General features: G+C 36.4%; 1 protein-coding gene across 5 annotated transcripts in view; it reads left to right on the top strand.

The window, feature by feature from the left end:
• Positions 1-26,735, top strand: part of AHI1 (Abelson helper integration site 1) — a 211,167-nt gene that overhangs the window by 99,476 nt on the left and 84,956 nt on the right. For 4 of the 5 annotated variants that reach the window (XM_049901705.1, XM_049901695.1, XM_049901668.1 and 1 more), the window contains exons 20-21: positions 9,247-9,364; positions 12,959-12,970. In XM_049901705.1, the coding sequence (XP_049757662.1) occupies positions 9,247-9,364; positions 12,959-12,970 (130 nt within the window). The remainder of the gene's footprint in view (positions 1-9,246; positions 9,365-12,958; positions 12,971-26,735) is intronic. The other variant, XM_049901686.1, reaches the window with a different exon arrangement.

The raw sequence follows: 26,735 nt of genomic DNA, 5'->3' as shown, positions 1-26,735 counted from the left end.
TTATCAATTTTGTTAATTTTTTCAAAGAACCAGCTTTTGGCTTTGTTAATTCTTTCAATTGTTTTTCTGTTCTCTAATTCATTTAGTTCAGCTCTAATTTTTATTATTTGTTTTCTTCTTGTGCCTGATGGATTCTTTTGTTGCTCACTTCCTATTTGTTCAAGTTGTAGGGACAGTTCTCTGATTTTGGCTCTTTCTTCTTTTTGTATGTGTGCATTTATCGATATAAACTGACCTCTGAGCACTGCTTTTGCTGTGTCCCAGAGGTTTTGATACGCAGTATTTTCATTCTCGTTGCATTCTATGAATTTCTTTATTCCCTCCTTAATGTCTTCTATAACCCAGTCTTTTTTCAGCAGGGTATTGTTCAGTTTCCAAGTGTTTGATTTCTTTTCCCTAGTTTTTCTGTAACTGATTTCCACTTTTGTGGCCTTGTGGTCTGAGAAGATGCTTTGTAATATTCCGATATTTTGGATTCTGCAAAGGTTTGTTTTATGACCTAATATGTGGTCTATTCTAGAGAATGTTCCATGTGCGCTAGAAAAAAAAGTATACTTTGCAGCAGTTGGGTGGAGAGTTCTGTGTAAGTCAATGAGGTCAAGTTGGTTGATTGTAATAATTAGGTTTTCTGTGTCTCTGTTGAGCTTCTTACTGGATGTCCTGTCCTTCTCCGAAAGTGGTGTGTTGAAGTCTCCTACTATAATTGTGGAGGTGGCTATCTCACTTTTCAGTTCTGTTAAAATTTGTTTTATGTATCTTGCAGCCCTGTCATTGGGTTCATAAATATTTAATATGGTTATATCTTCCTGGTCAATTGTCCCTTTTATCATTATGTAGTGTCCTTCTTTATCCTTTGTGATGGATTTAACTTTAAAGTCCATTTTGTCAGAAATTAATATTGCTACCCCTGCTCTTTTTTGCTTATTGTTTGCTTGATACATTTTTTTCCATCCTTTGAGTTTTAGCTTGTTTGTGTCTCTAAGTCTAAGGTGTATCTCTTGTAGGCAGCATATAGACGGGTTGTGTTTCTTTATCCAGTCTGAGACTCTCTGTGTCTTTATTGGTGCGTTTAGTCCATTTACATTCAGCGTAATTATAGATAAGCATGTGTTTAGTGCTCTCGTTTTGATGCCTTTTTATGTGTGTTGTTGACAATTTCATTTTTCCACTTTTTTGTGCTGAAACGTTTTTCTTTGTAACTTGTGTGTTCCTCATTTTCATAGTATTTGACTTCATGGTTGCTGAGTTGTTATGTTTTTCTTGGTTTTTATTTTGAGTTATGGAGTTGTTATACCTCTTTATGGTTACCTTAATATATACCCCTATTTTTCTAAGTAAAAACCTAACTTGTGTTGTCCTATATTGCCTTGTATCCCTCTCCATATGGCAGTTCTATGCCACCTATATTTAGTCCCTCTTTTTGATTGTTGTGATCTTTTACATATTGACTTCAGTGATTCCCTGTTTTGAGCATTTTTTTAATTTAATCTTAATTTGTTTTTGTGATTTCCCTATTTGAGTTGATATCAGGGTGCTCTGTTCTGTGACCTTGTGTTGTGCTGGTATCTGATATTATTGGTTTTCTGACCAAACAGTTCCTTTAGTATTTCTTGTAGCTTTGGTTTGGTTTTTGCAAATTCTCTAAGCTTGTGTTTATCTGTAAATGTCTTAATTTTGCCTTCATATTTGAGAGAGAGTTTTGCTGGCAGTTTTTCTCCCTCAGTGCTCTGTATATGTCATCCCATTGCCTTCTTGCCTGCATGGTGTCTGCTGAGTAGTCTGAACTTATTGATTCTCCATTGTAGGAGACCTTTCTTATATCCCTGGCTGCTTTTAAAATTTTCTCTTTATCTTTGGTTTTGGCAAGTTTGATGATAATATGTCTTGCTCATTTTCTTTTTAGATCAATCTTAAATGGGGTTCGATGAGCATCTTGGATAGATATCCTTTCGTCTTTCATGATGTCAGGGAAGTTTTCCAGTTTTCCTTCTGTTACTACTTTCTAATTTTACTGCATTGTGGTCAGAAAATATACTTTGTGTGATTTCAGCCTTTTTAAATTTATTGAGACTTTGCTTTGTGATCTGACATATGGTCTGTTTTATGGAGAATGATCCTTGTGCATTGGAGAAGAATTTATTTTGTGCTTTTGTTGAGTGGAATGTTCTATATATGTCATTTGGGTCTAGTTGGTTTATTGTGTTTATTACTGTTTCTAGTTATTTTTCTTGGTATTTGTATGGAGAGGGTTGAGATTTTAGACCATCTTATACCACCATCTTCCCAGAATTCCTTTTTTTTTTTAATTTAAAAAATGTGCTGATTTTATTTCCTCACGACACCCCAAAACTGAATGCGAACCGTTAAGCTTTATTTCGACAGTATTTGGGCCCTAAAAGAAATTATGGAATTTCATTTTTGGAATTTTTGTAAAACTTCTGTTTCTAGAACATTGTTTTAAATTTGAGTATTCACCTGTGTAATTTAATGAGTTCTTTACTTTCAAGGCCATTTTTATGTGATTCTTAGTATCAAAAAGTCACAATTGATAAGTCTTGAATACAAGTACCATCTTAGCTTTGAGTAAAGTTTAAAATAATGCACTGCTTGCTATGAGTCGGAAACGACTCGATAGCACTATTTTTTTTTTCATTAGCATTGACTCACTTGACCTTCCATCCAGATCTTATTAGTGTAGCAGCCATTTACTGAAGAAAGACAAAACCTTGGTTCCTTCCCTTCAATAAGATTATGGTCTAGTGGGTAGAAGTTAACAAACTAATAAGTACAGGTAGTCCCCAACTTAAGACAGGGCTCTGTACCTACAACTACTCTATTATAAGTTGGTTCTGATGTAAGTCAAATACCTAATTCTTTTTTTTTTTTTTAGTGTTCGTTATTATTGTCTTTTTTATCACTGTATTTATAAAGCCAATCTTTATTTTTCTTTGAGGGTTGGAAAGATTACATCTGAAAATGATAACATCAGCAAATTATGCACTGCAACATTGTATGTAGTACATATTTCTAATGATAAGTTGCGTTAAAAAAAAAAAAAGACATCATAACTGCGGTTCATCATAACTCGAATACATCGCAAGTCAGGAACTACCTGTACATTAAAGTGTTACCAATGTTGTCATAATAGGTGATATAGGACATAGCAGAGAGACAAAGGAGGAAGTGATGAGACAAAGGAGGAAGTGATAAGTTTTATTGGGGATTTCACATGTGATGTAATACTTCAGCTAAGGCTTTTAGGAGTTGGCATCCACAAGGAGGTGCAGACCAGCAGGGAAGGCTGTTCCAAGAACAGCATGCACTAAGTCACAGAGACATGTTTGGAGAGCTGTACACCATTTGTTACAGCTGGAACATAGGTGGAGCAATAAGGTTGCAAAGGTGGGTGGTTTTGGGAATATAGAAAGCTTTGTGTACTATACTAGAAAATATGGACCTTCTCTAATGTGACATTGGAAAGTCTTTGACGATGGGTTTTAAGTAGAAGAGTTACTCAGTGAATTAAGCATTTCAGAAAAATCATCCTGGTAGTAGTATAGAATAATGAGAGAGGAAGCAGAGCATAGAAGGAAACAAATCAGGAGACCTTCACAGTATGCAAGAAGTAAGGAAGGGCTGAACCAAAGCACTGACTATGGAGAAAGAGAGTGGGATCCAATGCCAGAGCATCTAATTGACTTAGTGACTGACTCTGTGAAAGGTGAGGGGAAATCAAAGATGATTCCCGGTTTTCTGGCCTCAGCAACTAGGTGGATAGTGATAGGTTTCTTTGAGGACGTAAACAATGGGGAAAAGCGTAGTTTGGTTCTGAAATTATTGATCAGAACAGTTTTCAGTTCAAGAAACATCAACACAGAGGGAAGATGAAGAGATGAAAACGTGTTATTGCCCAGGGTAACCGTGAGGGAAGAAGAGGCCCCAGAAATATAGCAAATGACGTGTAAGAAATGGCTGGACATAGGAGAAAAACCAAAAAAAAAAAAAAAGTTTTCCCAGAAACAGAGAAAGAGTGACTGACAATGTCAGATATCAGAAGACTAAATGAATCTGGTGAATTTAATCATTTGAAGTGCTTCATGACCTTAAATTCTGCTTTAGTGTTATAATGGGGAAAAGGTTTGTTCTAGCCAATTTAAGAGGAGAAGGTTGAAGTATATGGGTAGTAGCAGTTGTGTGCTATGTTTCAAGGATTTGAGCTTTTAATGAAGGTTAAGGAAGTTGTGGAATCAGGGTGAGAGTTTTTATTCATGTGCTGTTTGTTTTTGGACTTTTTTTTATAGGGTCACTATGAGTTGAATCAACTTGACAGCAAAGGGTAATGCTTATAGCCAAAATTCCCTGAGTGGCGCAAACAGTTCTCTTGGCTACTAAACGAAAGGTTAGCAGTTCAAATCCACACAATGGTACTGTGGAAGAGAGGCCTGGCAAATCCTGAAAACCCTATGGAGCACAGTTCTACTCTGAAACATGTGGGGTTTATGTTTATAGCCTATGAAGAAATGGCAAGTAGAGAATTTGAAACTACAATTTGCAAGAGCCTTAAGAATATCCTCAAGGGAACGAATAAAGGGATTATTCTTGAATAGAGGCCCCTCTTTCCCTGACACTAGAAGAAAGGAGATGAAGTTAGATTAAAGAGGGAATTCAGAGGATTTAAAACCAATTTTTCTCTGTGAAGGGAGGAAGATGAGGTAAAGGTTTGGGAAAAACCAAGATGCATTGAAAAGTAAATTGTCTTTCCCTAAAGTATGTGGCTGGGTAAGTGATTTGAACTAGGACTAGATTTTATCTGGAGGAATCAAAAATGAATCAGAAACATCAGAGGCTCAACAAATGTTGACTAAATATCACAAAATAAAACCTCTGAATGACTGATTCAAATTTAACTCTGGTTTTGGTTAAGGCAGTGGTGATGAAGTGATTTGGGATGAGGAGTGGGGCTTTTCTGGCACCTTAGCAGTGTTTCTTCCTGATACCTCACTTCAGTGCCCCAGCTTGTAAAGAAAACATCTGCCAGCCTAGAGCTCTTGTTTGAATTTCTCTTTATGATACCATAGGCTCTTTATTTCTTAGGCTTTACTAGCCAAGAGATCACGTAAACATAAGCTACTTTTAGACTTGGTGTTATGAGAATGTTAAGGCACCTAACTTTTGATACCTTGGTTCTCACTTTGGCTCATTTTCAGTTTTTGTTCTTTACCCCTGGAAATTTTAATTTTCACAACAGACACATGATTTGCAACACAGTATTTCCTGGGTATTGTTATTTTTTCAACCAAAACTGTTTTCAAATTAAAGTACTGTCTGCATTAGTGTTCAGAATTAATGGAAAAAGTAGACCACTATCAGAAGGTGGTGAAAAAGTGAACACTTTCTCAGCATCACCATTTTTTTTTTTTTTTCAGTTAAAATTTAAAACCAGTTTGAATTGGGCTCACAGCCTAAAACCTCAAAAACTATTCTACTTGAGGTGAATGTAGCATATAATCTACATATAATCTGCAGCGAAGCTAAAATGATTAGATTTGTAAGTATGTATGAAAATAAGGGTTCTTTCTTGAAACTGATCACTAAAAGGGAAACTGATTGTTAACTTGTCTAGTCTGTACATTCAGTTTTATGCTGGGGCAATGACTTTTTAAATATGAAAATTAACCCCTCCTGGAGAGTCAGTGTTTGCATATTTTGCATAAAACTAGTATGCCCTAAAAGAGTAGGCAAAACAGTTTTGAGGTTACCTTGGCAGAAATTCTAGGTGATTTTTTTTCTTTTTCCCTGTTATAAATTTTATTAAATTTTTATGCTTGTTGTGTCCTCCAATATGGAGGTATTAAACTGCCTTTGGCAGACTGTGGTTTTTGCATGAAGCAAGCAGAAATGTGTGTTGTGAAAAGAGGGTAGATTGGTGTAGGGTAGACTATCTTAGCCAACCTTTCTGTTGTTGTAAAATTATTAAGCAATTCTTTTCCACAGCATATATTTCAAAAATAGATATTGCTTCACTCTATTTAATGGTTATTATTATTTTTCTTCCTCTAATTGAAGTGGTGAATATGTGTAAGTTTTAGAAATATTTTTGAGTTCTAATTTAAAATCATGATGATAATTAACAATTATCCCCAAACTTTAAAATGGATTTATCTACTCTATTATGTTGCCACTCATCACTTTATGGATATTTGAATAGTCTCCAAAGAAACGTGTCAAGGAACAGTAGAAGTATAAAAATACTTAGGAAGGGCATGTAATTTTAGATAATAGTTTTTTGTTTTTTTTTAATTAAAAAAATAGTATTTTGTTTAAAAAGATTCTTTCTGTTTCAACAGAGACATTAAAGTATCTTGTTCTAGTTTTTCTGGTATTTTTGTTTTTTCACAAGTAAATTTCTGAAGAGGAAGACTGAAAGGCAAACCGTGTGTGTGTGTGTGTGTGTGTGTGTAATGTATCCGTGTGCCTCCTGCATACACCTGTTCTGCGGCTCCAGATTTCAAAATGCATTGTATGACATGTAGGATAAAAATTTTCAAGAATACAAAAGTAAAACTGGAAAATGATTCTAAAAAGAGAAGTGGATTAAATGATTAAGTGATAAATATGTCATGTATATATAGTACTTCCATTTAAATGCATAGTACTCTGAGAAATTTACTGGGTCATTATACTTCATTCTCATTAAAAAACTCATTGCCATCGAGTTGAGTCCGACTCATAGCAACACTACAGGACAGAGTAGAACTGCCTCCATGGGATTTCCAAGGAACGCCTGGTAGGTTCGAACTGCCAACTTTTTGATTAGCATCAGAGCTCTTAACCAGTACAGCACCAGGGTTTCCAGTACTACATTAAATATTTCTAATTACTCTTACTTCTAGTGAAGTATAATAAAAACTAATATTTATATAGCACATTATTTATATAGAACTTTATGGTTTTCCTTTGGCTATATAACCTGTTTAGTCTATTTCTTATTTAATATGTTGTTGAGTGCTTTATGGTTAACATACGTGAGTAGCACTTTATAAAATGAGTTCATCCTCACTGCTGTTCTGGGACATTCCCAGTGAAACAACTAAAGATGGGAATTGAAGCTCTAAGATGTAAAGTTACTTCGTTCTTATCTTAGGTATCAATATAAATAATGAAAATATAAATAATCAAAATCAACTTTGGGCAGTATTTAATGATGGCTCCTAGTAGTCTCATAGGGTCGCTATGAGTCAGAATTGACTCGACAGCAACGAGTTTGGTTTTTTGTTTTAATAGAATTTTTAAAGCTGAATAATTTTTTAATGCTGATGTGGTATAACTACTTTGAGGAAACCCTGGTGGCGTAGTGGTTAAGAGGAGCCCTGGTGGCGCAGTGGCTAAGAGTTCAAATCTACCAGCCGCTACTTGGAAACCCTGTGGGACAGTTCTACTCTGCCCTGTAGAGTCGCTATGAGTCAGAATCGACTTGACAGCAAGTCTTTTTTCATTTGTTTCAACTACTTTGAAGAAGGAGCCCTGGTGGTGCAGTGGTTAAAGCACTCGGCTGTTAACAGAAAGGTTGGAGGTTCAAACCCACCAGCCACTCTGCAGGAAAAAGATGTGACAGTCTGCTTCTGGAAAGATTATAACCTTGGAAACCTATGGGGCAGTTCTCCCCAACCCTGTAGGGTTGCTACGAGTGGCATTTGACTCACAGGAGTGGGCAGTGGGTTTGGATTTTGGTTTTAACTACATGGAAAACATCTTATTTTTTTATGAGATGACATCATAACTGAGTTCATGTACTTTAGAACTGTATTATTATATGGTCTTAATTATTTCACTTTATCCGAAAATATGCAAAAATGCTTTGTTCCAAGACAAAAAACAAGATGTAACACTTGCTACCACTGTTTGAAAGAAGCATTTACAAACATTATGTAAATGTCAGATAAAGGGCAAGTAGCCACAACCCACCACTGTCTTACACAGAAGATCAAAAGGAATTTTCAAGTGTGAATACAGTGGTAGTACTCTGTTTGGTTTTGATTACTTAAAAATAAAAAGAAAATAGGAAAGGTACCATAGTATTTATATATATTATATATATGGAAACCCTGGTGGAGTAGTGGTTAAGAGCTAAGCTACATCCGCTAACCAAGAGTTCAGCAGTTTGAATCCACCAGGTGCTCCTTGGAAACTCTATAGAGCAATTGTACTCTGTCCTATAAGGTCACTATGAGTCAGGATTGACTTGATGGAAATGGGTTTTTATATATATATAAAATTATTAAAGAAACCATAGTATTTATGTGTATAATAAACTATCATTTAACATTTCGTTAATTCAGATTACATTTTTATAGTAAATTGGGAAATCAAACTGTTTCGGTTTTTTCAAATTAGAACACATTGTGATTGTTGAAAGTGATTTTTAAAAATAATAAAGATACAATGAATGATTTAATAATGGACAGACGACTAAATCATTGCTGAAATTAATTCTAAGTTACAAGATGAATTTACTGATAAACATTTAAAACTTTTTTGTGTGGACTGTTCTTTATTTTCCTATAATAGCTGAAGTTACAGTGTTGCACTCACTCGTTTCTGTGAGTCCATTGTACTCAGACATCATAGGTTTTATGTGTTGTAAACATTGTATATAATTACAGAAATTGCTGGATCACTATTTTAATGCTGTTTTTAAACTGTGTGTTAAAAATAAGGTTTTTGTACGTGGTGGAAACTACTCACAGAATTCACGTGGAAAGCTAGGTTACAGCTGTGCTATCTGTGTCACCGTAATGTATATAACAGTGAATAGTATAGGTGTTTCTATGCAATCTCTGAAAAGGAGGTATCTGCCATTTCACTGCAATGTTAGAGAACTGTGGACACGAAACATTTTATCTTCCTTAATCAAAAGCAGTAAATGGGTTACTTTTATTTTTTGCATTTCTTCGTGTAACTTTAAAGTGACCACTCTTACGTTAGTAATAATGTCAGTTCCATGATAAGCAGACAGTTACAGTAAAACAGATTTATTTTCATATGGTTATGCTCTTCATTACCACTGTATTCCCTCTGTGATTAAAATCTATTCTGCTTTGTACTTTAAAAACTTAACAATATAAATCATTAGTACCCCTTTTGACCTACCATATGCCCTTGTAAGCAAGTATTTCTCAGGCAGTTTTTGCATTCAGTAACCCAGGAAATTACACTTTAGTTTCTGATTTGCCTTTCATATTACAGGTCAACAAAAATCTCTCGTTTACTTCGACATCAACCTCCTCAAAACAGCCCGGCTTAAAACAGTCAAACGTGCTGTCCGCTCATGAGATTCTACGTCAGTTTGGTTTCACTCAGACCGGTGAGCCTCTTTCTTAAAACTTTGATTATTCTTTTAAATGTTCAGATGCTATTTTTAAAATGAATATCATTTATTTTCACTTCAGAAATAAAGCTCATGGCATTGAAATGGTCAGTTTTCATACTTGGTGAATTACATTCTAGCATTTTTTTTTCTTTAAAATCACAAAAGTTGTTATTTCAAAATTTGAATTTGGTAGCTTTAACAGTAGACACTCTCAACTTTATTCTGTTGAACAGTTAATAACTTAAAAGTTGTTTTAAACATGTATAATACTAAATCTGATTTAGTTTCCCAGTTGGATAAAGGAATCATAGTTTATGGATGATCTCGTTTTATAATTGATTTCAAAGAAAGCCAAAGTAAAGTGCATTTTGGCAGAAGTAGGATGCAGCCTGCAGCAACATTTTATCTCTTCAAAGTTGACAAATTAATAAAATATGCAAAAAAAGCTACTTAGAAAAATCTTACTTGAATCGCTGAGTTAAAACAAGCTATACAGTCGCAAATTTTTAGGCTAATGTTTTAAATTAATTTGAATGAGATTTTTCAAAGGATATCAAAGAAAAAGCATCTAGGTGAGAAATGTTCATTTTTGGTGTTGAAAGATGACTTTCCTGCTCATTAGCTATGTTTTTTGGCAGTATTTTTTCTGTTATTGAGTTATTTTTAGAAGGGTAAGACAGCTGATAACAGAACAATTATCTTTGACAAAAAGATTATAAGAAAAAGTAGGAACTTGAGCTTAAAATGTTCAACATAATTTGCTTAGAAATTTGGAGACAATACCACTTTTCATGGAAACCCTGGTGGCGGAGAGGTTAAGAGCTACAGCTGCTAACGAAAAGATCGGCAGTTCGAATCTACCAGGCGCTCCTTGGAAACCCTATGGGGCAATTCTGCTTTGTACTATAGGGTCGCTATGAGTTGGAATGGACTCGATGGCAGTGGGTTTTGGGTTTTATCACTTTTCTACTTCAAAAATATTTGGAGTATATACATGAAAGTTATTTAAGTATCATCATACTAAAAACCAAAAACCAAACCCAGTGTCATCGAGTCGATTCCGACTCATAGTGACCCTATATAGGACAGTAGAGCTGCCCCATAGTTTCCAAGGAGCACCTGGTGGATTCGAACTGCTGACCCTTTGGTTAGCAACTGTAGCACTTAATCACTGCGCCACCAGGGTTTCCAAGTATCATCATATAGATCACGTATTACATATGGAAAAGATATATAACTTGGATTCAGAACTCTTACATTCAGTCCTGTGCCTTTTGTTATCTTTATTACTTGCAAGCCTTAGAATCTTCATTTGAAAACTGGAAATCATGTCTACAGTATATATTGTTGAAGTTCAAATGAGATAGCATATATGAAAACACTTTGTAAACCATAAGGTATTATACATGCAACATACGTAGACAGTTGTATAAAAAAATTAAATGCTTTGTATTTTAAATTTTTGGTGTTCTGTATATCTGCCAGAAGTTGGAGCAGTATTGTTGGTCTTTGCTGTTTATGCTGGAGGGCACACCATGGACTACCCTCTTTAAACTCTGTAAATAGATATTTGGTTTGCCTTCAGACCTTATCTGTGTAATGACTAGGAGAAAGGGAACCTACTTCCTCCACTCCGTCTGTACCACCTCTTTCTACTGAGGTCTAAAATTCATAAAAACAAAACCTTTCCTCCACATATCCAGATTAAAGGCTTAAAATGTAAATGTCTGGTTGAATTAATATATTGACTGAGATTCAGTCAAGTAATGTCTTAAGTCTGTTAGCCAACAAGGTGTAGATAATAGATAAAAAATTCATTTTCTGTAAAGGAAAAGATCAGAGAGGCTAAATAAGAAGGTCTTTGAAATGGGAAGAGGGATTACCACTGAGGCAGATAAGGAATACAGATAGAGAATAAAGGGAAAGCAGGATATGATAAAGACAAGCCTTGCAAACTTCACAGTTGTGCCTAGGATTGGCTTAATTTACTTTTCAGCTTTCCATGGCCAGATAGGCCAGAGTGGGGTATGTGTATTGAGCCCTGGTGCCATAGTGGTTAAATCCCTTGGTTGCTAACCGTAAGATCTGTGGTTTCAACACACCAGCTGCTCCAAGGGAGAAAGATGTGTCAGTCTGCTTCCATAAAAATTTACAGCATTGGAAGCACTATGGGGCAGTTCTACTCTGTCCTATAGGGTTAGGGTCACTATGAGTCGGAATTGACTTGAGAGCAACAGGTTTCGATCCATTCATATATGCACTGTCTCTGAAGTATCACCATTAAGCCATATAATACATAGTTTTTGTTTCCATTGTTAATATGCCTGGCCTCATTTTAAAGCATACCCTTCCTAGAAGGTTTATTGAGATATCAATGTATAGAAAAATTATTAAAAACAGAGTATGTTGGTTACCACCACAGACTGCTCTGACAGGGACCACAATAGAGGGTCCCGGATGGAACTGGAGAAGATTGTAGAATGAAATTCAAATTCACAAAAAAAAAAAAAAAAAAGACCAGACTTACTGATCTGACAGAAACTGAAGAAACCCCAAGTGTGTGGCCCCCGAAACCCTTTTAACTTAGTTCGGGAGTTACTCCTGAGGTTCACCCTTCAGCCAAAGATTAGACAGGCCTATAAAACAAACAATAGCACACGTAGTTTAACCATGAGACTAAATGAGCACACCAGCCCAGGGACAAGGACAAGAAGGCAGGAGGGGACAGGAAAGCTGGTAATGGGGAACCCAAGGTTGAGAATGGGAGAGTGTTGGCACATCACAGGGTTGGCAATGGTGGCACAAAAAAAATATGTGTATTGTTTAATAAGAAACTAATTTGTTCAGTAAACTTTGATGTAAAGCACAATAAAAAAAAAAGTTTAAATGTTAACCACACACACACACACAAAAAGACAATATGTAATCCATTGCAAAATGGCCAAGTTAATCCATCCCTGTGGAAAAGCTGCACTAGGAACTAGGTGAACTAGTTTCTAGGTGTGGCTCCTCCACTTAAATGACTAGAATCTTAAGCAGTTCCTTCAGGCCTGTTTTCTCTCATCCCTACAGGTAGTTGAGGGCACTGGTGTTTGATGAGTTTCTGTCTTAAAGATTCTGTGAATCTATTCAATACTCAAGTGATAGTTAAGTGATCTTGATTCTACAAATGAACTATCAGAATATGAAATGCAGAACTACAAAAATAATGTAGATGATCTGTTAAAAAGTAAAATCTTACTGTATATCTATTTGAAATATGCAAGTCATATCTGTAGATGTTTGGCTTTGTACAGTATAAGTAAAAACTGTTTACCCAGAGCTAGTCAGTATGGGTTCACTAGCTCTCATGATAGGAAGTTTAAGAGCAGGAGTTGAGATAGATAGATAGAGACATATAGACATACAGATGTAGGTGTATGTATACATATATATACATTTTTTTTAATAGTTTGTTCAAGGCCCTCTTCTAGGGATATAAACTAAATATTACAGTCTGCATATAAAATGAGTTACTTTATTAATATGAATTTACTAACGTAATTTTTTTTTTTTTTATCTTCATGTCGTGTCTTTTTTTGGTGACAGACTTGGATTTTGGTGAGTGGATGACATGGTTTCTAAAAACAATTACTTCTGTCCTTCTCCAAGTTTTGTTTGTGTTCGCCATTAGGCTCTAAACAATATTAAACTTGATAGCCAAGCATTTCGTCCAATTTATCTGTCGTATCCTATTTACCTTGACAGTCAATATATTTAAACAAAATCATAAAATCATTTAGATAACTTCAGTAGTGGTTAAGAGATTTGTAAGGGTAACTTTTGGGCTTCTACATGTTGAATAATATTTCAAGAACTTTTTTATTATTTCATTTTTGTTCTGTATACCTTTGGTAAGTATACACTTAACCAGCTCTTAAAGTTAGGAACTAGCTTTCCAGTTAACTTATTTTTATTGTTTTCAAGGTTTCAACATTTTTTAAGGTTTTAATTTTTTATAGAGTAAAGCAAAACTTTTAGATAGTATAACTGAAATGTAAAATGAATCCTGGGTTGGAATTTCAGAAATGCTGTGATATTGTGTTACAAATATTGTAGGATAGAGATTACAGCTAAGCTGAAAACATAATGGTTCTTGTATTTCAAGAGAAAAACAATTTGGCAAAAATTAGGAATTAGAAGGACTCTCCGTAAGCACCTGTTGACACTGAGTCAATTCCGACTCATAGCAACCCCATAGCACCCTATAAGACAAAATAGAACTGCCCCATACTCGATGGCAATGGTTTTTTACAGTTAATCTTTACAAAAGCAAACTGCCACATCTTTCCCCCACAGAGCAGCAAAGTGAGTTTGAACCACCAACCTTTTGGTTAGCGGTCAGGCACTTGGCCACTGTGCCAGGGTTGCTGTGAGTCAGAACCGACTAGAGGGCACCTAACAACAACAAACAACCTCAAGAAGCACAGCTGATGGTAGAAGGGGGTTTCCATTTTAAGGAAGGTAAAATGAGCTTCAAAGAACTTTCCCATTCCATCAGAATTAGAAGACCTTTCTCTTAGTATTACATAATGAACTTTAAACTATTAATTGAAAAAAGAATGCTTTATTGAATTCTGATTTGAAACCTCCTAAATTCCAAGACTTCAGTTCATATGATGGGAGGTGGGTGAATTATTTCACTGTCATATAATCTACATAATTGATTTTTTGTAGACCGATATCTTAAATGTGCTTTTTGGTACTAAAAGGAATTTAAAAAAAAAAAAATTGCTTTTATTATGTAATTTTTAAAAGCAAGAATCATTTTTCCAAAACAACCACTTTCCTGGATTCAACACGTGTATTATGGTGGAAAAAGCACTGGAGTTGGGATCAGAAGACCGGAAGGGCGGGCCTGATCTCTAATTCTACCACTTCCTACCTGTGTTATCTTAAGTAGTTGACTTTCACCAAGCGTAATATGCCTGTATTCTTTGCTTCATAGAAGTGTGAGGCTCAAGAAAATACTTTTAATACTTTGAGAACCATAAAATATTGTGAGAATAAACAATAAGAGATTTTGTGAGAGGTTCTTTTGACGTTTTTATTATTTTTTTTTAAATCACGCATGATGGCCAAAGGGAAGAAGGAAATTGTATTTTAAAACATGATCCAATAAAATGTGTTAAGTGATGATTATAAGGAAAAAAGAAGTCAGAAATGCAAAAAAATTGAATTTTTAGAAGCATGCCAGAAAAGACATTAAGGTAGAGTAATTTTAAGAGGAAGGTTTTCAAACAGCATCTCAAACTTTAATAATTCACCAGAACCCACTTATCTTTTGGAACTTTAGTTTTCCACATTAAGTATCTACCCTAAACCATCTTTGACATGTCATGAGATAACATTAATGCCTTGAGATAATGAAAACCAAGGTAACAGGCCAAAATCTGTGTGAGGGGTATCAGTGGAGTTAGAGGACAATCCTTTGTTTCACAGATGATGGAAAGGAACAGGAACAACAACAGGACGCCGTTTATTAGCTTCTGTGTTTCTCTTAGGATTTGCTTGTCTCTGAAAACACAATCTGTAGGGGCATCAGAAAAATTTAAGATATGTCTTATAATTCTATATTGCAGTCTGGTTCTTCATGCACTGAATGTTCATTTAGTATTAATGCCCCCATTGAAATACTAAATTTCTTCTAATACCCTCTGGAGGGATAATATGAATGCAAACTCTTCTCCTCGTTTAAATCTGATTTGAATGAGCATGAATTTCCCAATTACTCCATACCCACTTGTTTTGTAAGAAGCTATTTTATATGGTGTATACAGTTTCAGCCTTGTAATTGTTTTCAACCTTTTCCCTCCCATCTCTTAAAAACAGAAAACTTGCCTTAAGCTTTTCTTCTACTCCAGTCACATTTCTTTGAGTGTATATATTTAAGAACCCACTAAATTTAGTTGTCAAGTATACTATAGCATTTTTCTCATTAATTTTTTTAATGAAATAACTATATTAACAGTGAAAACTGTAAGCTATGGGAAATTAAACTGAGGTCATTGATTCGATGACTTTGAAAAGTATGTAATTTAACTCTACCATTGCCATAGTGGAGCTCTCGTGGCGTAGTGGTTAAGAACTTGGCTGCTAACCAAAAGCTCTCAGTTTGAATCCACCAGCCACTCCTTGGAAACCCTGTGGGACAGTTCTACTCTGTCCAGTAGGGTGGCTATGAGTAAGAATAGACTCGACAGCAATGAGTTCTTATAGCCATAGTGCGTGCTAGATCATTGAGTTCGTTCTTTATAGGTATTCTAATATTTACTTTTTCCATAGCCTTCTAATTAATATGTTCACAATCTCTAAAATTATCTTGTTTTATATTTTGAAGAATAGAAGTTATTTGCATATCAAAAATTTTAAAAAGATCAAATGTAGGATTTTTGAGATGTTAGGCAAAGCTAAACAGAGCCATTATAGTATACCATGACTCTAAAATATAAAATCTAATCAGAAAAGATATTCAGCCGCAATCTATGGTAGCTAACTACTTTCTGCCATACCAGCCAACCAACCCACTGCTGTCAAGTCGATTCCAACTCAAAGTAACTCTATAAGACAGAGTAGAACTTCCCCGTAGGCTTTCCAAGGCTATAAATCTTTACAAAAGCAGACTGCCACTCTTCCCTCCCTCGCCCTCCCAGGGCTGGTGGATTCAAACTGCTGACCTTTTGATGAATAATTGAGCACGTTAACCACTGCACAACCAGAGCTCCTTTCTGTCATATATGTGACAAATTAATCATTGCCATGAGTGAACTTGGAGTTTCCTAAAAGAAGTTTCTGTACTTCTACATCGTATTTCTACAGGCTGTGGCATAAATGGTTTGCACTCCACTGCTAACCAAAAGGTTGGAGGTTTGAATCCACCCAGTGGTACCATGAAAAAAAGGCCTGGCAAGCTGCTCCATAAAGATTACTATTGCTGTCAAGTCAGTTCAGACTCATAGCGACCCTATAGGACAGAATAGAATTGCCCCATAGAGTTTCCAAGGAGCGCCTAGGGGATTCGAGTTGCTGACCTTCTGGTTAGCAGCCATAGCTCTTAACTACTACGCCACTAGGGTTTCTCCATGAAGATAACAGCTCAGAAAACCCTGTGGAGCTCAGTTCTACTCTGTAACATAAGGGCTCACCATGAGTCGGAATTGACTCTACGGCAGCGGGTTTGGTTTGGTTTTGGTCTTATTTCTGGTGATAACGTTGTTGTTGTTGTGTGCCATCAAGTCAATTCCAACCCAAAGTGACCCTAGGACAGGGTAGAACTGCCACATAGGGTTTCCAAGGCTATAATCTTTACAGAAGCAAATTAGCACGTCTTTCTCCCTCAGAGCGGCTGGTGGCTTTGAACCAGGGCTTAGAACTGGTTCTGCCTGGTTCAGTCATGGCCACGGTAGTGAAACCAGAATGGACCTGAATTTTTAAAATGTGGCTGAACCTGAAGGATTCCCAGAATGGGGAAAATTATAGGTCAAAGCCCTGCTAGAAACTTAATTTCCCTCTTACAAAACGAAGGCAGCATGTGCATTGCATAGTAATCAAATCTCTTGACTGGCAGAATGGGAAAACAGTGGCACTCCACTCAGAGATGGCCGCCAATCTCACCAGTTTAAATGTGTGTTGCTCTCCACAGTCCTGGCAGTAATCCAGTCTCCCACATCAGGTTCCTGAAAGGGCCCACTACACCTCTTCTGAAGCTCCCATTCCCGGACTTCAACCTGTAATTTTTCCAGTTCGGGGTATAGGTCTGTTTCACCCAAATTTTAAAAAAGTTTGAGTCTGTTCCAATTTCACTTTGTCGACCTTGACTGAACTGGGCAGAATCAGTTTGAAGCCCCAGTTTGAACCACCGACCTTTGGGTTCGCAGTTAAGCACTTAACCACTGCACCACCTGGGCACTTTGCATTACCATTCTTTAACCTTTCGGGGGAAACTTTGGACTCACTGTTGACTCTCCTTCTCCCTTCTAACTAGCCTGTCTCAGAGTCCTCTTATTTTTCATAAATCTTAATTCAGCAGTCGTGTTTTTTAATCTCTCTGGCCTCTTTCCTATCCGGTTTGTTACTTTTTCTAGTATCAAAGTTTTGTGGATTTCATTACATTGATTTTTTTTTGTGTTCAGTTTATTCTGTGTTTTTTATTTCAGACTATGTGTTTTTATTATATGTGGTAATTCTCAGTGTCAATTTTTTTTTAAATGAAGGACTAGGTAATATGGTTTTCCTCTTCAGTTGTGTAATTAGCTTCATAATCTTTATATTTTTCTCATCTTAGCAGAGAGTTTGTTGAGAACTTCGTATATATGGGTAGACATATTAACTGGCAACTTACATTTAAAGTAAGCAGGCAGGATGAATGGACCCAGCTGTCAGGCTGTGAGCTCCTGATTACCAGAACGAAGGTAACAGGGACGACAGTATCCACTCCAGAAGCCTTCGGTCTTCCCAGATGGTTTGTTCAATATTATTTTAAAAGTCAATTTCAGTGAATTTTGGCTTGTGGTTAATGCTGAACAGCCTTTGTTTTCTATGTGAAGTTTATAACCTGTTTGGTGTAGGTGTTTTACATATGATGGCCCTGCCCCTGTCCCCATCAAATATGCTGACTCTGTGTTCACAGGTCCTCTGAGTTTGAGTCACATAGGTCCTATCTCTGCTGTAGCCCCTATAATGTTTTCAGACAGATGTTTCTACACATTTCCATCTTCCATAAATTTCTCGAAATCTCTAATCCATTCTTTTTCAAGCTCACCAGTGACCTTCACATTGCTCACCTCAACGGTCAATTCTTTGTTCTTATCTTACTTGACTGACAAACAGCATTTGACATATTTGATCCTGTCGTCTTTAAAACATTGATTTCTGGCACACCACACTCCTGGCTTTCCTCTTCTCTTATTAGCGCCTCCTTTTTACTCTCATTTGCTGATTCTTCCTCTGTTCTTTCATGTCTCATTAGATTGTTCCACTGCGTTCTGATCCTCCTTTATTCTCTCTGTATGCTCATTTCCTTGGTTATGTCATGACTTGAAATAAAACTCATGCGCCCATGATTCTCAAAGTGCTTGTCTTCAGCCCAGACCGCTTTTCTGAACTCCAGACCTGTGCAGTCCAATACAGAACCTTCTTGCCACACATGGCTATTGAGCATGTGAAATGTGGCTAATGTGACTGAGGACCTGAAATTTTTTTTGTGTGTGTGTGATAAATTTGAATTTAAACAGCCACATGTGTAGCTGATATATTGCACAGTTGTTGTTTGGTGCCATCGAGTCTGTTCCCACTCGAAGCAACCCTGTGTACAGCAGAAGAAACACTGGCCAGCCCTGCGCCGTCCTCACAATTGTTATGCTCTGCCTCATTGTTGCACCCACTGGGTCAGTCCATCTTGTTGAGTGTCTTCCTCTTTTTCTCTGACCCCCTCTATTTTACCAAGCATGATATCCTTATCCAGGGACTGGTCCCTTCTGATAACATGCTCTGTTGGCGCAGCGTTTAAGAGCTGGCTGCTAAACAAAAGGTTGGCAGTTCAAATCCACAAGCCACTCCTGTGGGGTGTTCTACTCTGTCCTGTAGGGCCACTATGAGTTGGAATGGACTCAGCGGCAACAGGGATTGCACGATACGGATCTACAAAACCCACTTCTGTGTAAATCTTCATTATCTGACACAAACAAGTTGGGTATTCCAACATAAAGGATAAATTTCCAGTTTAAAAGCTTGAATACGAATAATGCTTTTAATAGTAGAAGTTTCCTGATTGTAATGTTGAAGATTTTATGGTTTTTCATCACCGTGATTTTGAAGAGATGTTATTGATGAGCAATACTGGGATGGACTTGAATAGGGACTGGCCTCTACCAGTTTCTAATTTTTCTTATTTAAATTAACACATGATATTCTGGTGACACTTAGCCAAGAGGTCAGAGAAACCTGGATTTAAACCCAGATTCTTTCACTTATGCTATGACCTCAAGTGAGTTACTTATTATTTTGTCTTAGTGACTTGTTATTCAAAAATAGAGGATTGGAAAGTATTTACTGCAAGTGAAAGTGTTTAAATAACAAGGTATGTTTGATTTACAATGCAATAAGAGTAATCAGTGGTATCTTTATGACTATATTCAGAATAGCTTTAATCATTAAACATTCTTATTTTAAATTTATCTAACTTCCCTCTTTATCCAACTTTCCCTTTAGAGTAGGAAAGCACCATGTTCCTAGAATTAAACATAGTAAATATATTAAAATCCAAATTCCTCTAGTACATGTATTATTTCAAAATATAACTTCTAGGCATACTGATTAAAATGCTTCTGTGACTAAGTAGCTTATATTGTGTAATTCAAAACTGGGAATCTTTGAAGGTGTCAGAAGTACATTATCAGAGCATAATTTATACCAAATGAAAGTAGTGAATGGTGCGTCATTAACTCCTGTACTCCAGGGTAAAGCAATCTCTGTCAGTAACCAACTTCACTCAGAGGTGGGAAGTAAATGAAGAATTGTACCAATGTTTTATTGCTGAAATGAACTGGGTGAGGGGATTGGTTATAAAATGACTAAAATATATTGACCAGACATAACTTCATTGTTTTTATAACTTGAAAATAAAACAATGTTTAATCATGTTGCTTAATATCAGCCCTAAAACACCTTTTTACTGTTTTTATCATCCAACTTATCCATCAAATGCTGTGTGACAGAAGTTGACAACTTTTTCAATTTTAAGAAAAGCATTTAATTTTTAAAATGAATTTAATGGTATTGTAGGAGACATCGCCAAATATAGATTTTAAAGCATCTTTTTCAATACCTTATTTTGAAAAGAAACTTAATGCCTGCTTTTTGAAGAAAAGAAGTATAACCGTTCTTCAGTTGCTAGCTGTATTATTTCCAGTATTACAAACAGGGACAACGTCTGCTTATGCAAAATGTTGGCCCCATATCTGATAATGAAAAAAAAAAATTAATTTAGACTTAAAATAGAAGGCTGTTTTACTCCATATTAATCTTACATACTCATTCCTCCCCTTTTTATACCTGCACATTAACATTTTCATATATGAACATCAATACCCATTTCAGCCTTTATATTCTGTGATTCTCGAAAAGTGCTAAATCTCAGGTAAACACCTTTTTGTTTACTGATTTTGCCTAGGGCGGTAGCCACTGCTTGGAACCGGGAAGCAGCTTTCCTCCCCTTGTTGGGGCATGGCCGATAAAATGCCATTTATATCATAAAAACAGTAATTTTTGTTTGCTTTGTTTATACCCATGTCCAAAGTAACTTTTTGAAAGTTAATCTGGGGCAGATTTTTTTTTTAGTTTTTAATCATTTTAGTTTGTGTTTATTAAGGCTCTGGAAATTCAGAAGAAGAAGACTATTTAAATTAAATCCTCATTTACTCTAACTCAGGTTATAATCTTGTAAATCTATAGTCAGAATAGCCCAAGGTTTCCCTTAGAGTAGTTAAGTACATACTTTTTCGCTCTGTGGTTTAGTCAGTTGGGTCTGCATAGGTATCAGTCTATGATATCATAAATTTTACTGGTAATATTTTCTGGAAATGAATATCCATCACTTATTGAAAATGGTAACTAAAGATGGAAATTAATCTTAGGAATTAGACCTTCTGGTAATGATAGAGACCTCAGAGATAATGTTGATTTGAATTTTCCAGAATTTTAAACGTGTGTTTGCAGGAAGCTTTTTCCTTAAACGAAACGTGAATGAAAATGTAAAGAATCATTCTCTGTGTTGTTCTTAGTCAGCAAACTTGCCTGCAAGTCTGAGAACAAAGTTGATGAGAAATATGGAAACTGACAAATGAATAAATGAAGTGACTGGTCATTATTTAAAAATAATTTAAGAGGTTTTTGCATTACAAATGGTTTAATAGTAAAAAGTGGAACATTGTTCAAATTTTCTAATTTCAGACAAAACATTTTTTTCTCAATTTTCTCCTCTGAAAAGGATTCAACTATAATTTGATAAGGGATAAAAACTGAGGATGATTTTTGACAACTGTCCATCCTTTTCTGTTTCAACAGAACCAGAAACACTATTTTAGAAGCATCCTAATGAAAACTGTTATTGCTTTATAAATAAAAACTTTTTTATACTTTATCAAATATTCATTCATGCAATTCATCAAACAATGCCTATGGAAAATCTGGTAAATGACTGGCATTATGCTGAGCCCTGGGAGAAATGGAAGATATAAGCTTATCCTCAAAGTCTTCACTGTCTAGTTGGGGAATCCAGCAGCCGCAGAAATAATACGATGGTGGTGAGTTCCATTTAGGAGCCCTCTAAAGTATTGCCTAGAACAAGAAATCTGGGTTTTGTTGCTGGCCATTTACAAGACTAGTGTGTCACTAGTCATTTAATAACCTTACTTTCTGTGCTACTTTCTTCGAACTTGCCTCCTGAGGGTGTCCTGGTATTCTGAGGATATACTTACAAAGCATGTGAGAATGTGTGTCTGTTTGTGTCTGTGTTTGTTGTGTGTATCTATCTGTCTTTCTTTGGAAAGGACTCAAGTCTTTCACATCTCACTGCAGAGAAATTTTTTCTGAGAAAAGTAGGTAGGGGGTGAGCAGGTGTTTTATTTTGGGAAATTCCAAATCAATATAGTTTTGCTTTGCTGAGGGACGGGGTGAATCTCTTGTTTTCCTTTTTTTTTAATTTTCTGTCTTTTTAGTTACATTGTGAAATGTGATACTTAAATGTTACCTCAGTTTTTAAACTGCACTTTTTAAAGATTTAACAAAAGGTTGAAAGTATTTTAACAGTTGTAAAAACTATATTAAAGGCACTTAAAATTGCACAGTATTAGTGATTAAGAAGATCAATGTACTTAATATTTACAGAACTTTTAAGGGGGAAAAGTTCATATAGCATAATAAGCATTTTTAAACTTATTTCTCTCCTTGCTTTGGATTATGGAAAACTTTCTAAATCGTCACAGTCAAGCAAACTTGCATACAAGTCTGAGAACAAAGTTGATGAGAAATAAGGAAACTGACAAATGAAAAAATGAAGTGACTGGTCTTTCTTTTTTTAAAATAAGAGGTTTAATTTAAGAGTCTAAATATATTATCTCTACTTAAAATTGAAATTTTATTTTTTTATGGATAAACTTGAGAAAATGTCTCTCTTCCTACATTACCATACCTTAACAATGTAATAATGAAAAACATTTTCCATCGTTAAATCCTTGCTTTAACTTGGCTCTGTTTCTTAGTTCTAAAGGATGTTGATTTAATTCCTGCTACATGCAGATGATGCAAGATTCATTCATACATTCCATAAATCCCCAGTGAGTACTTTGTCCAAGACACAGTTTCAGATGCTGTAGGTGTTTCAGTGAACAAAACAGATAAAAACCCATTTCTAGCTTAGCTCAGCTTCAAGTGCAGAGAGATGGACAATAAACAAAAAATAAAACAGAGACAGAGGTAGAGTGAGCTGGGGTGTTGGTGAGGTTACTGGTTGCTATGAGTCAGAATCGACAGCAATGGATTCTTTTTTTTTTTTTTAATGGAAACTGATGAATAAATGAAGTAACTGGTCATTTTTAAAAAAAAAAATAATTTCAGAACTTCGTTCTGAGAGGGAACACAACAGAGGGAGCAGGAAAGCAGTGGGATGCAGACCCCAAATTCTTATAAAAAGACCAGACTTAATGGTCTAACTGAGACTAGAAGGACCCCAGAAGTCATGGTCCCCAGACCTTTTGTTAGCCCAAAACAGGAACCATTCCCAAAACCAACTCTTCAGACAGGGATTAGGCTGGACTATGGGATAGAAAATGATACTGGTGAGGAGTGACCTTCTTGGATCAAGTAGACACTTGAGACTATGTGGGCAGCTCTTGTCTGGAGAGGAGAAGCAAGGGCAGAGGGGTCAGAAGCTGCCCGAATGGACAGGAAAATAGAGAGTGGAGGGAAGGAGTGTGCTGTCTCATTAGAGGGAGGGCAGCTAGTAGTATATAGCAAGGTGTATATAAGTTTTTGTATGAGAGACTGACTTGGTTTGTAAACTTTCACTTAAAGCACAATAAAAATTAAAAAAAAATTTTTTGAAGAACTTTTAAATTGTTTTAAATAGGATGGTCTGGGAAAGAGTTACAAAGAAGGTGATGTTGGAGCCACGTTTTGAAGGAAGAAAGCTGTGTTGTCTGGGGAAAGAGTATCCCTGACTAAAATCCCAAAGTGGGAATGTGCTTGATGTGTTTTTGGAAGAGCAAAGAGACCAGCATGGCTGGAGTGAAGGGCATGAGGGAAAAGTAGAAGACAGTGAGGCTAGATAGGTAATGAGGGCCAGAGTGTAAAGAACCTTGTATGAATGAAGTGGAAAGCTCAACTCCAACCCCAGCACTGTCAGTATTCACTGCAGACAAAAATAAAAAGGGGGCGGGGGGAGTGTTAGTACAATTCGACGCTTGCCATCGTTTTTATCGACGGCACTGGGTTTTTGGTTTGAATCCTAAGAGACATAAACAAAGTACACTGGGGTATAAATGTGATGGAGTGGCAAATTTTGCATTAGAGGGGAGGATAAGGCTTCATAGAGAAAAAAAAATAGTCGCGAAGGTGTTTGGGCATTCCAGTAGGAAGGGCCAGTTAAAGGATGATTTTAACAATTCAGGTGGGAGAAAGGGACTGAAGTAAGAAAGCGGAGATGTTAAATGATTTAAGTGTTGCAGATTTGGAATGTGAGTGGTAAAGGTCAAAAAAAGAATTTGAGGATGAGTGAGATAAGGCTTCTAGATTAGGTGAATAGGTGGATGGTGATCGTTTTGACTAAAATAGGGAAATATAGGCATGTTGGGAGAAAGTTAAATTGTATTTTAGATGCACTGAGTTTGAGGTACCTGGAAGTACCTGGAGTAAGATGCCTATTCGTCTGCTCATTTATTTGAAATATATTAAATATTCTCTTATTAGTTGGGCCTTGGGCTAGAAACTAGACTGAATACTTTCTTTTCTTTTTTAATTGTGATTTAGGTGATAGTTTACAGAACAAATTAGTTTCTCATTAAACAGTATACAAATTGTTTTGTGATACTTGATGCCAACCCTGCGATGTGTCAACACTCTCCCCTTCTCCACCCCAGGTTCCCTGTTTCCATTCATTCAGTTTTCCTGTCCCTTCCTGCTTTTTCATCTTTGCTTTTGGGCTCGTGTGCCCATTACTTTAGTCTCATATACATGATTGAACTATGAAACATCCCTCGTGTGTGTTATTGTTGGCCCAGTGTTGTTGTTAGGTATCATCAAGTAGGTTCTGACTCCTAGTGACTCTGTGTACTACAGAAAGAAACACTGCCCGATCCTACACCATGCTCACAATCGTTGTTATGCTTTAGCCCATTTTTGCAGCCACTGTGTCAATCCGTCTTGTTGAGAGTCTTCCTTTTTTTCGCTGACCCTATACTTTACCAAGCATGATGTCCTTCTCCAGGGTACTGATTCCTCATGGTAACATGTTCAAAGTATGTAAGACATAGTCTTGCCATCCTTGCTTCTAAGGAGCACTTTGTCTGTACCTCGTCCAGGATGGATTTGTTTGTTCTTTTAGCAGTCCGTGTTATATTCAGTATTCTTTGCCAATACTACAATTCAAAGGCGTTAATTCTTTTTCCATCTTCCTTATTCATTGTCCAGCTTTCGCATACGTATGATGCGACTGAAGATACCATGGCTTGGGTCAGGTGCACCTTAATCTTCAAAATAACATCTTTGTTTTTCAACACTTTAAAGAGGTCCTTTGCAGCAGATTTGCCCAATTGCAATGCATCTTGATTTCTTGGCTGCTGCTTCCACGGATGTTAATTGCAGATCCAAATAAAAAGAAAACCTTGCCTTCGATTCTTTCTCCATTTATCATGATGTTGCTTATTGGTCCATTTGTGAGGATTTTTGTTTCTTTAAGTTGAGGAGTAACCCATACTGAAGGCTGTAATCTCTGAGCTTCATCAGTAAGTGCTACAGGTCCTCTTCACCTTCAGCAAGCAAGGTTGTGTCATCTACATAACACATGCAGGCTGGTAATGCGTCTTCCTCCAATCCTGATGCCCCAGTCTTCTTCATACAGTACAGCTTCTCAGATTATTTGCCCAGCATACAGATTGAATAGGAATGGTGAAAGGATACAACCCTGACACACACCTTTCCTGACTTTAAACTACGCAGTATCCCCTTGTTCTGTTCAAACAACTGCCTCTTGATCTATATACAGGTTCCTCATGAACACAATTAAGTGTTATGGAATTCCCATTCTTCGCATGTTATCTATAATTTGTTATGATTCACATAGTCGAATGCCTTAGCATAGTCAATAAAACACAGATAAACATCTTTCTGGTGTTCTCTGCTTTCAGCCAGGATCCATCTGACATCAGCAATGATATCCCTGGTTCCACGTCCTCTTCTGAATCCAGCCTGAATTTTTGGCAGTTCCCTGTTGATATACTGCTGCAGCTGCTTTTCAATGATCTTTAGCGAATTTTACTTGCCTATGATATTGTTTTTTTCTTTTTTTTTATGATATTAATGATATTATTCAATAACTTCCACATTTGGTTGGATCACCTTTCTTGGCAGTAGGCATAAATATGGATCTCTTCCAGTCAGTTGTCCAGGTAGGTGTCTTCTAAATTTCTTGGTGTAGACAGGTGATTACTTCCAGGGCTCAATCCATTTGTTGAAACATCTCAATTGATAGTCCGTCAATTCCTGGAGCCTTGTTTTTCACCAGTGCCTTCAGTGCAGCCTGGACCTCTTCCTTCAGTACCATCGGTCCCTCATCATATGCTACCTCTTGAAATGATTGAATGTCGACCACTTCTTTTTGGTATAATGACTCTGTGTATTACTTGCGTCTTCTGTTGATGCTTCTTGCATTGCTAAGTATGTTCCCATGGAATCCTTTGGAATTGCAACTCAAGGCTTGAATTTTTTCTTCAGTTCTTTCAGCTTGAGAAATGCCGAACATGTTCTTCCCTTTTGGTTTTCTATTTCCACCTCTTTGCACATGTCATTATAATACTTTTTCTTCTTGAGCTGCTCTTTGAAATCTTCAGTTCTTTTACTTCATCATTTTTTCCTTTTGGTTTAGCTACTCAACATTCAAGAGCAAGTTTCAGAATCTCTTCTGACATCCATTTTGGTCTTTTCTTTCTTTCCTGTCTTTTTAATGACCCCTTGCTTTCTTCATGGATGACGTCCTTGATGTCATGCCATAACTCATGTGGTCTTCGGTCATCAGTGTTCAACGTATCAAATCTATTCTTGACGTGGTCTCTAA

Source organism: Elephas maximus, chromosome 1, assembly GCF_024166365.1.
Source record: "Elephas maximus indicus isolate mEleMax1 chromosome 1, mEleMax1 primary haplotype, whole genome shotgun sequence".
Classification (NCBI taxonomy): Eukaryota; Metazoa; Chordata; class Mammalia; order Proboscidea; family Elephantidae; genus Elephas; species Elephas maximus.
The sequence above is the reverse complement of the archived record's forward strand: the minus strand, read 5'-3'. Positions and strand labels throughout refer to the sequence as shown.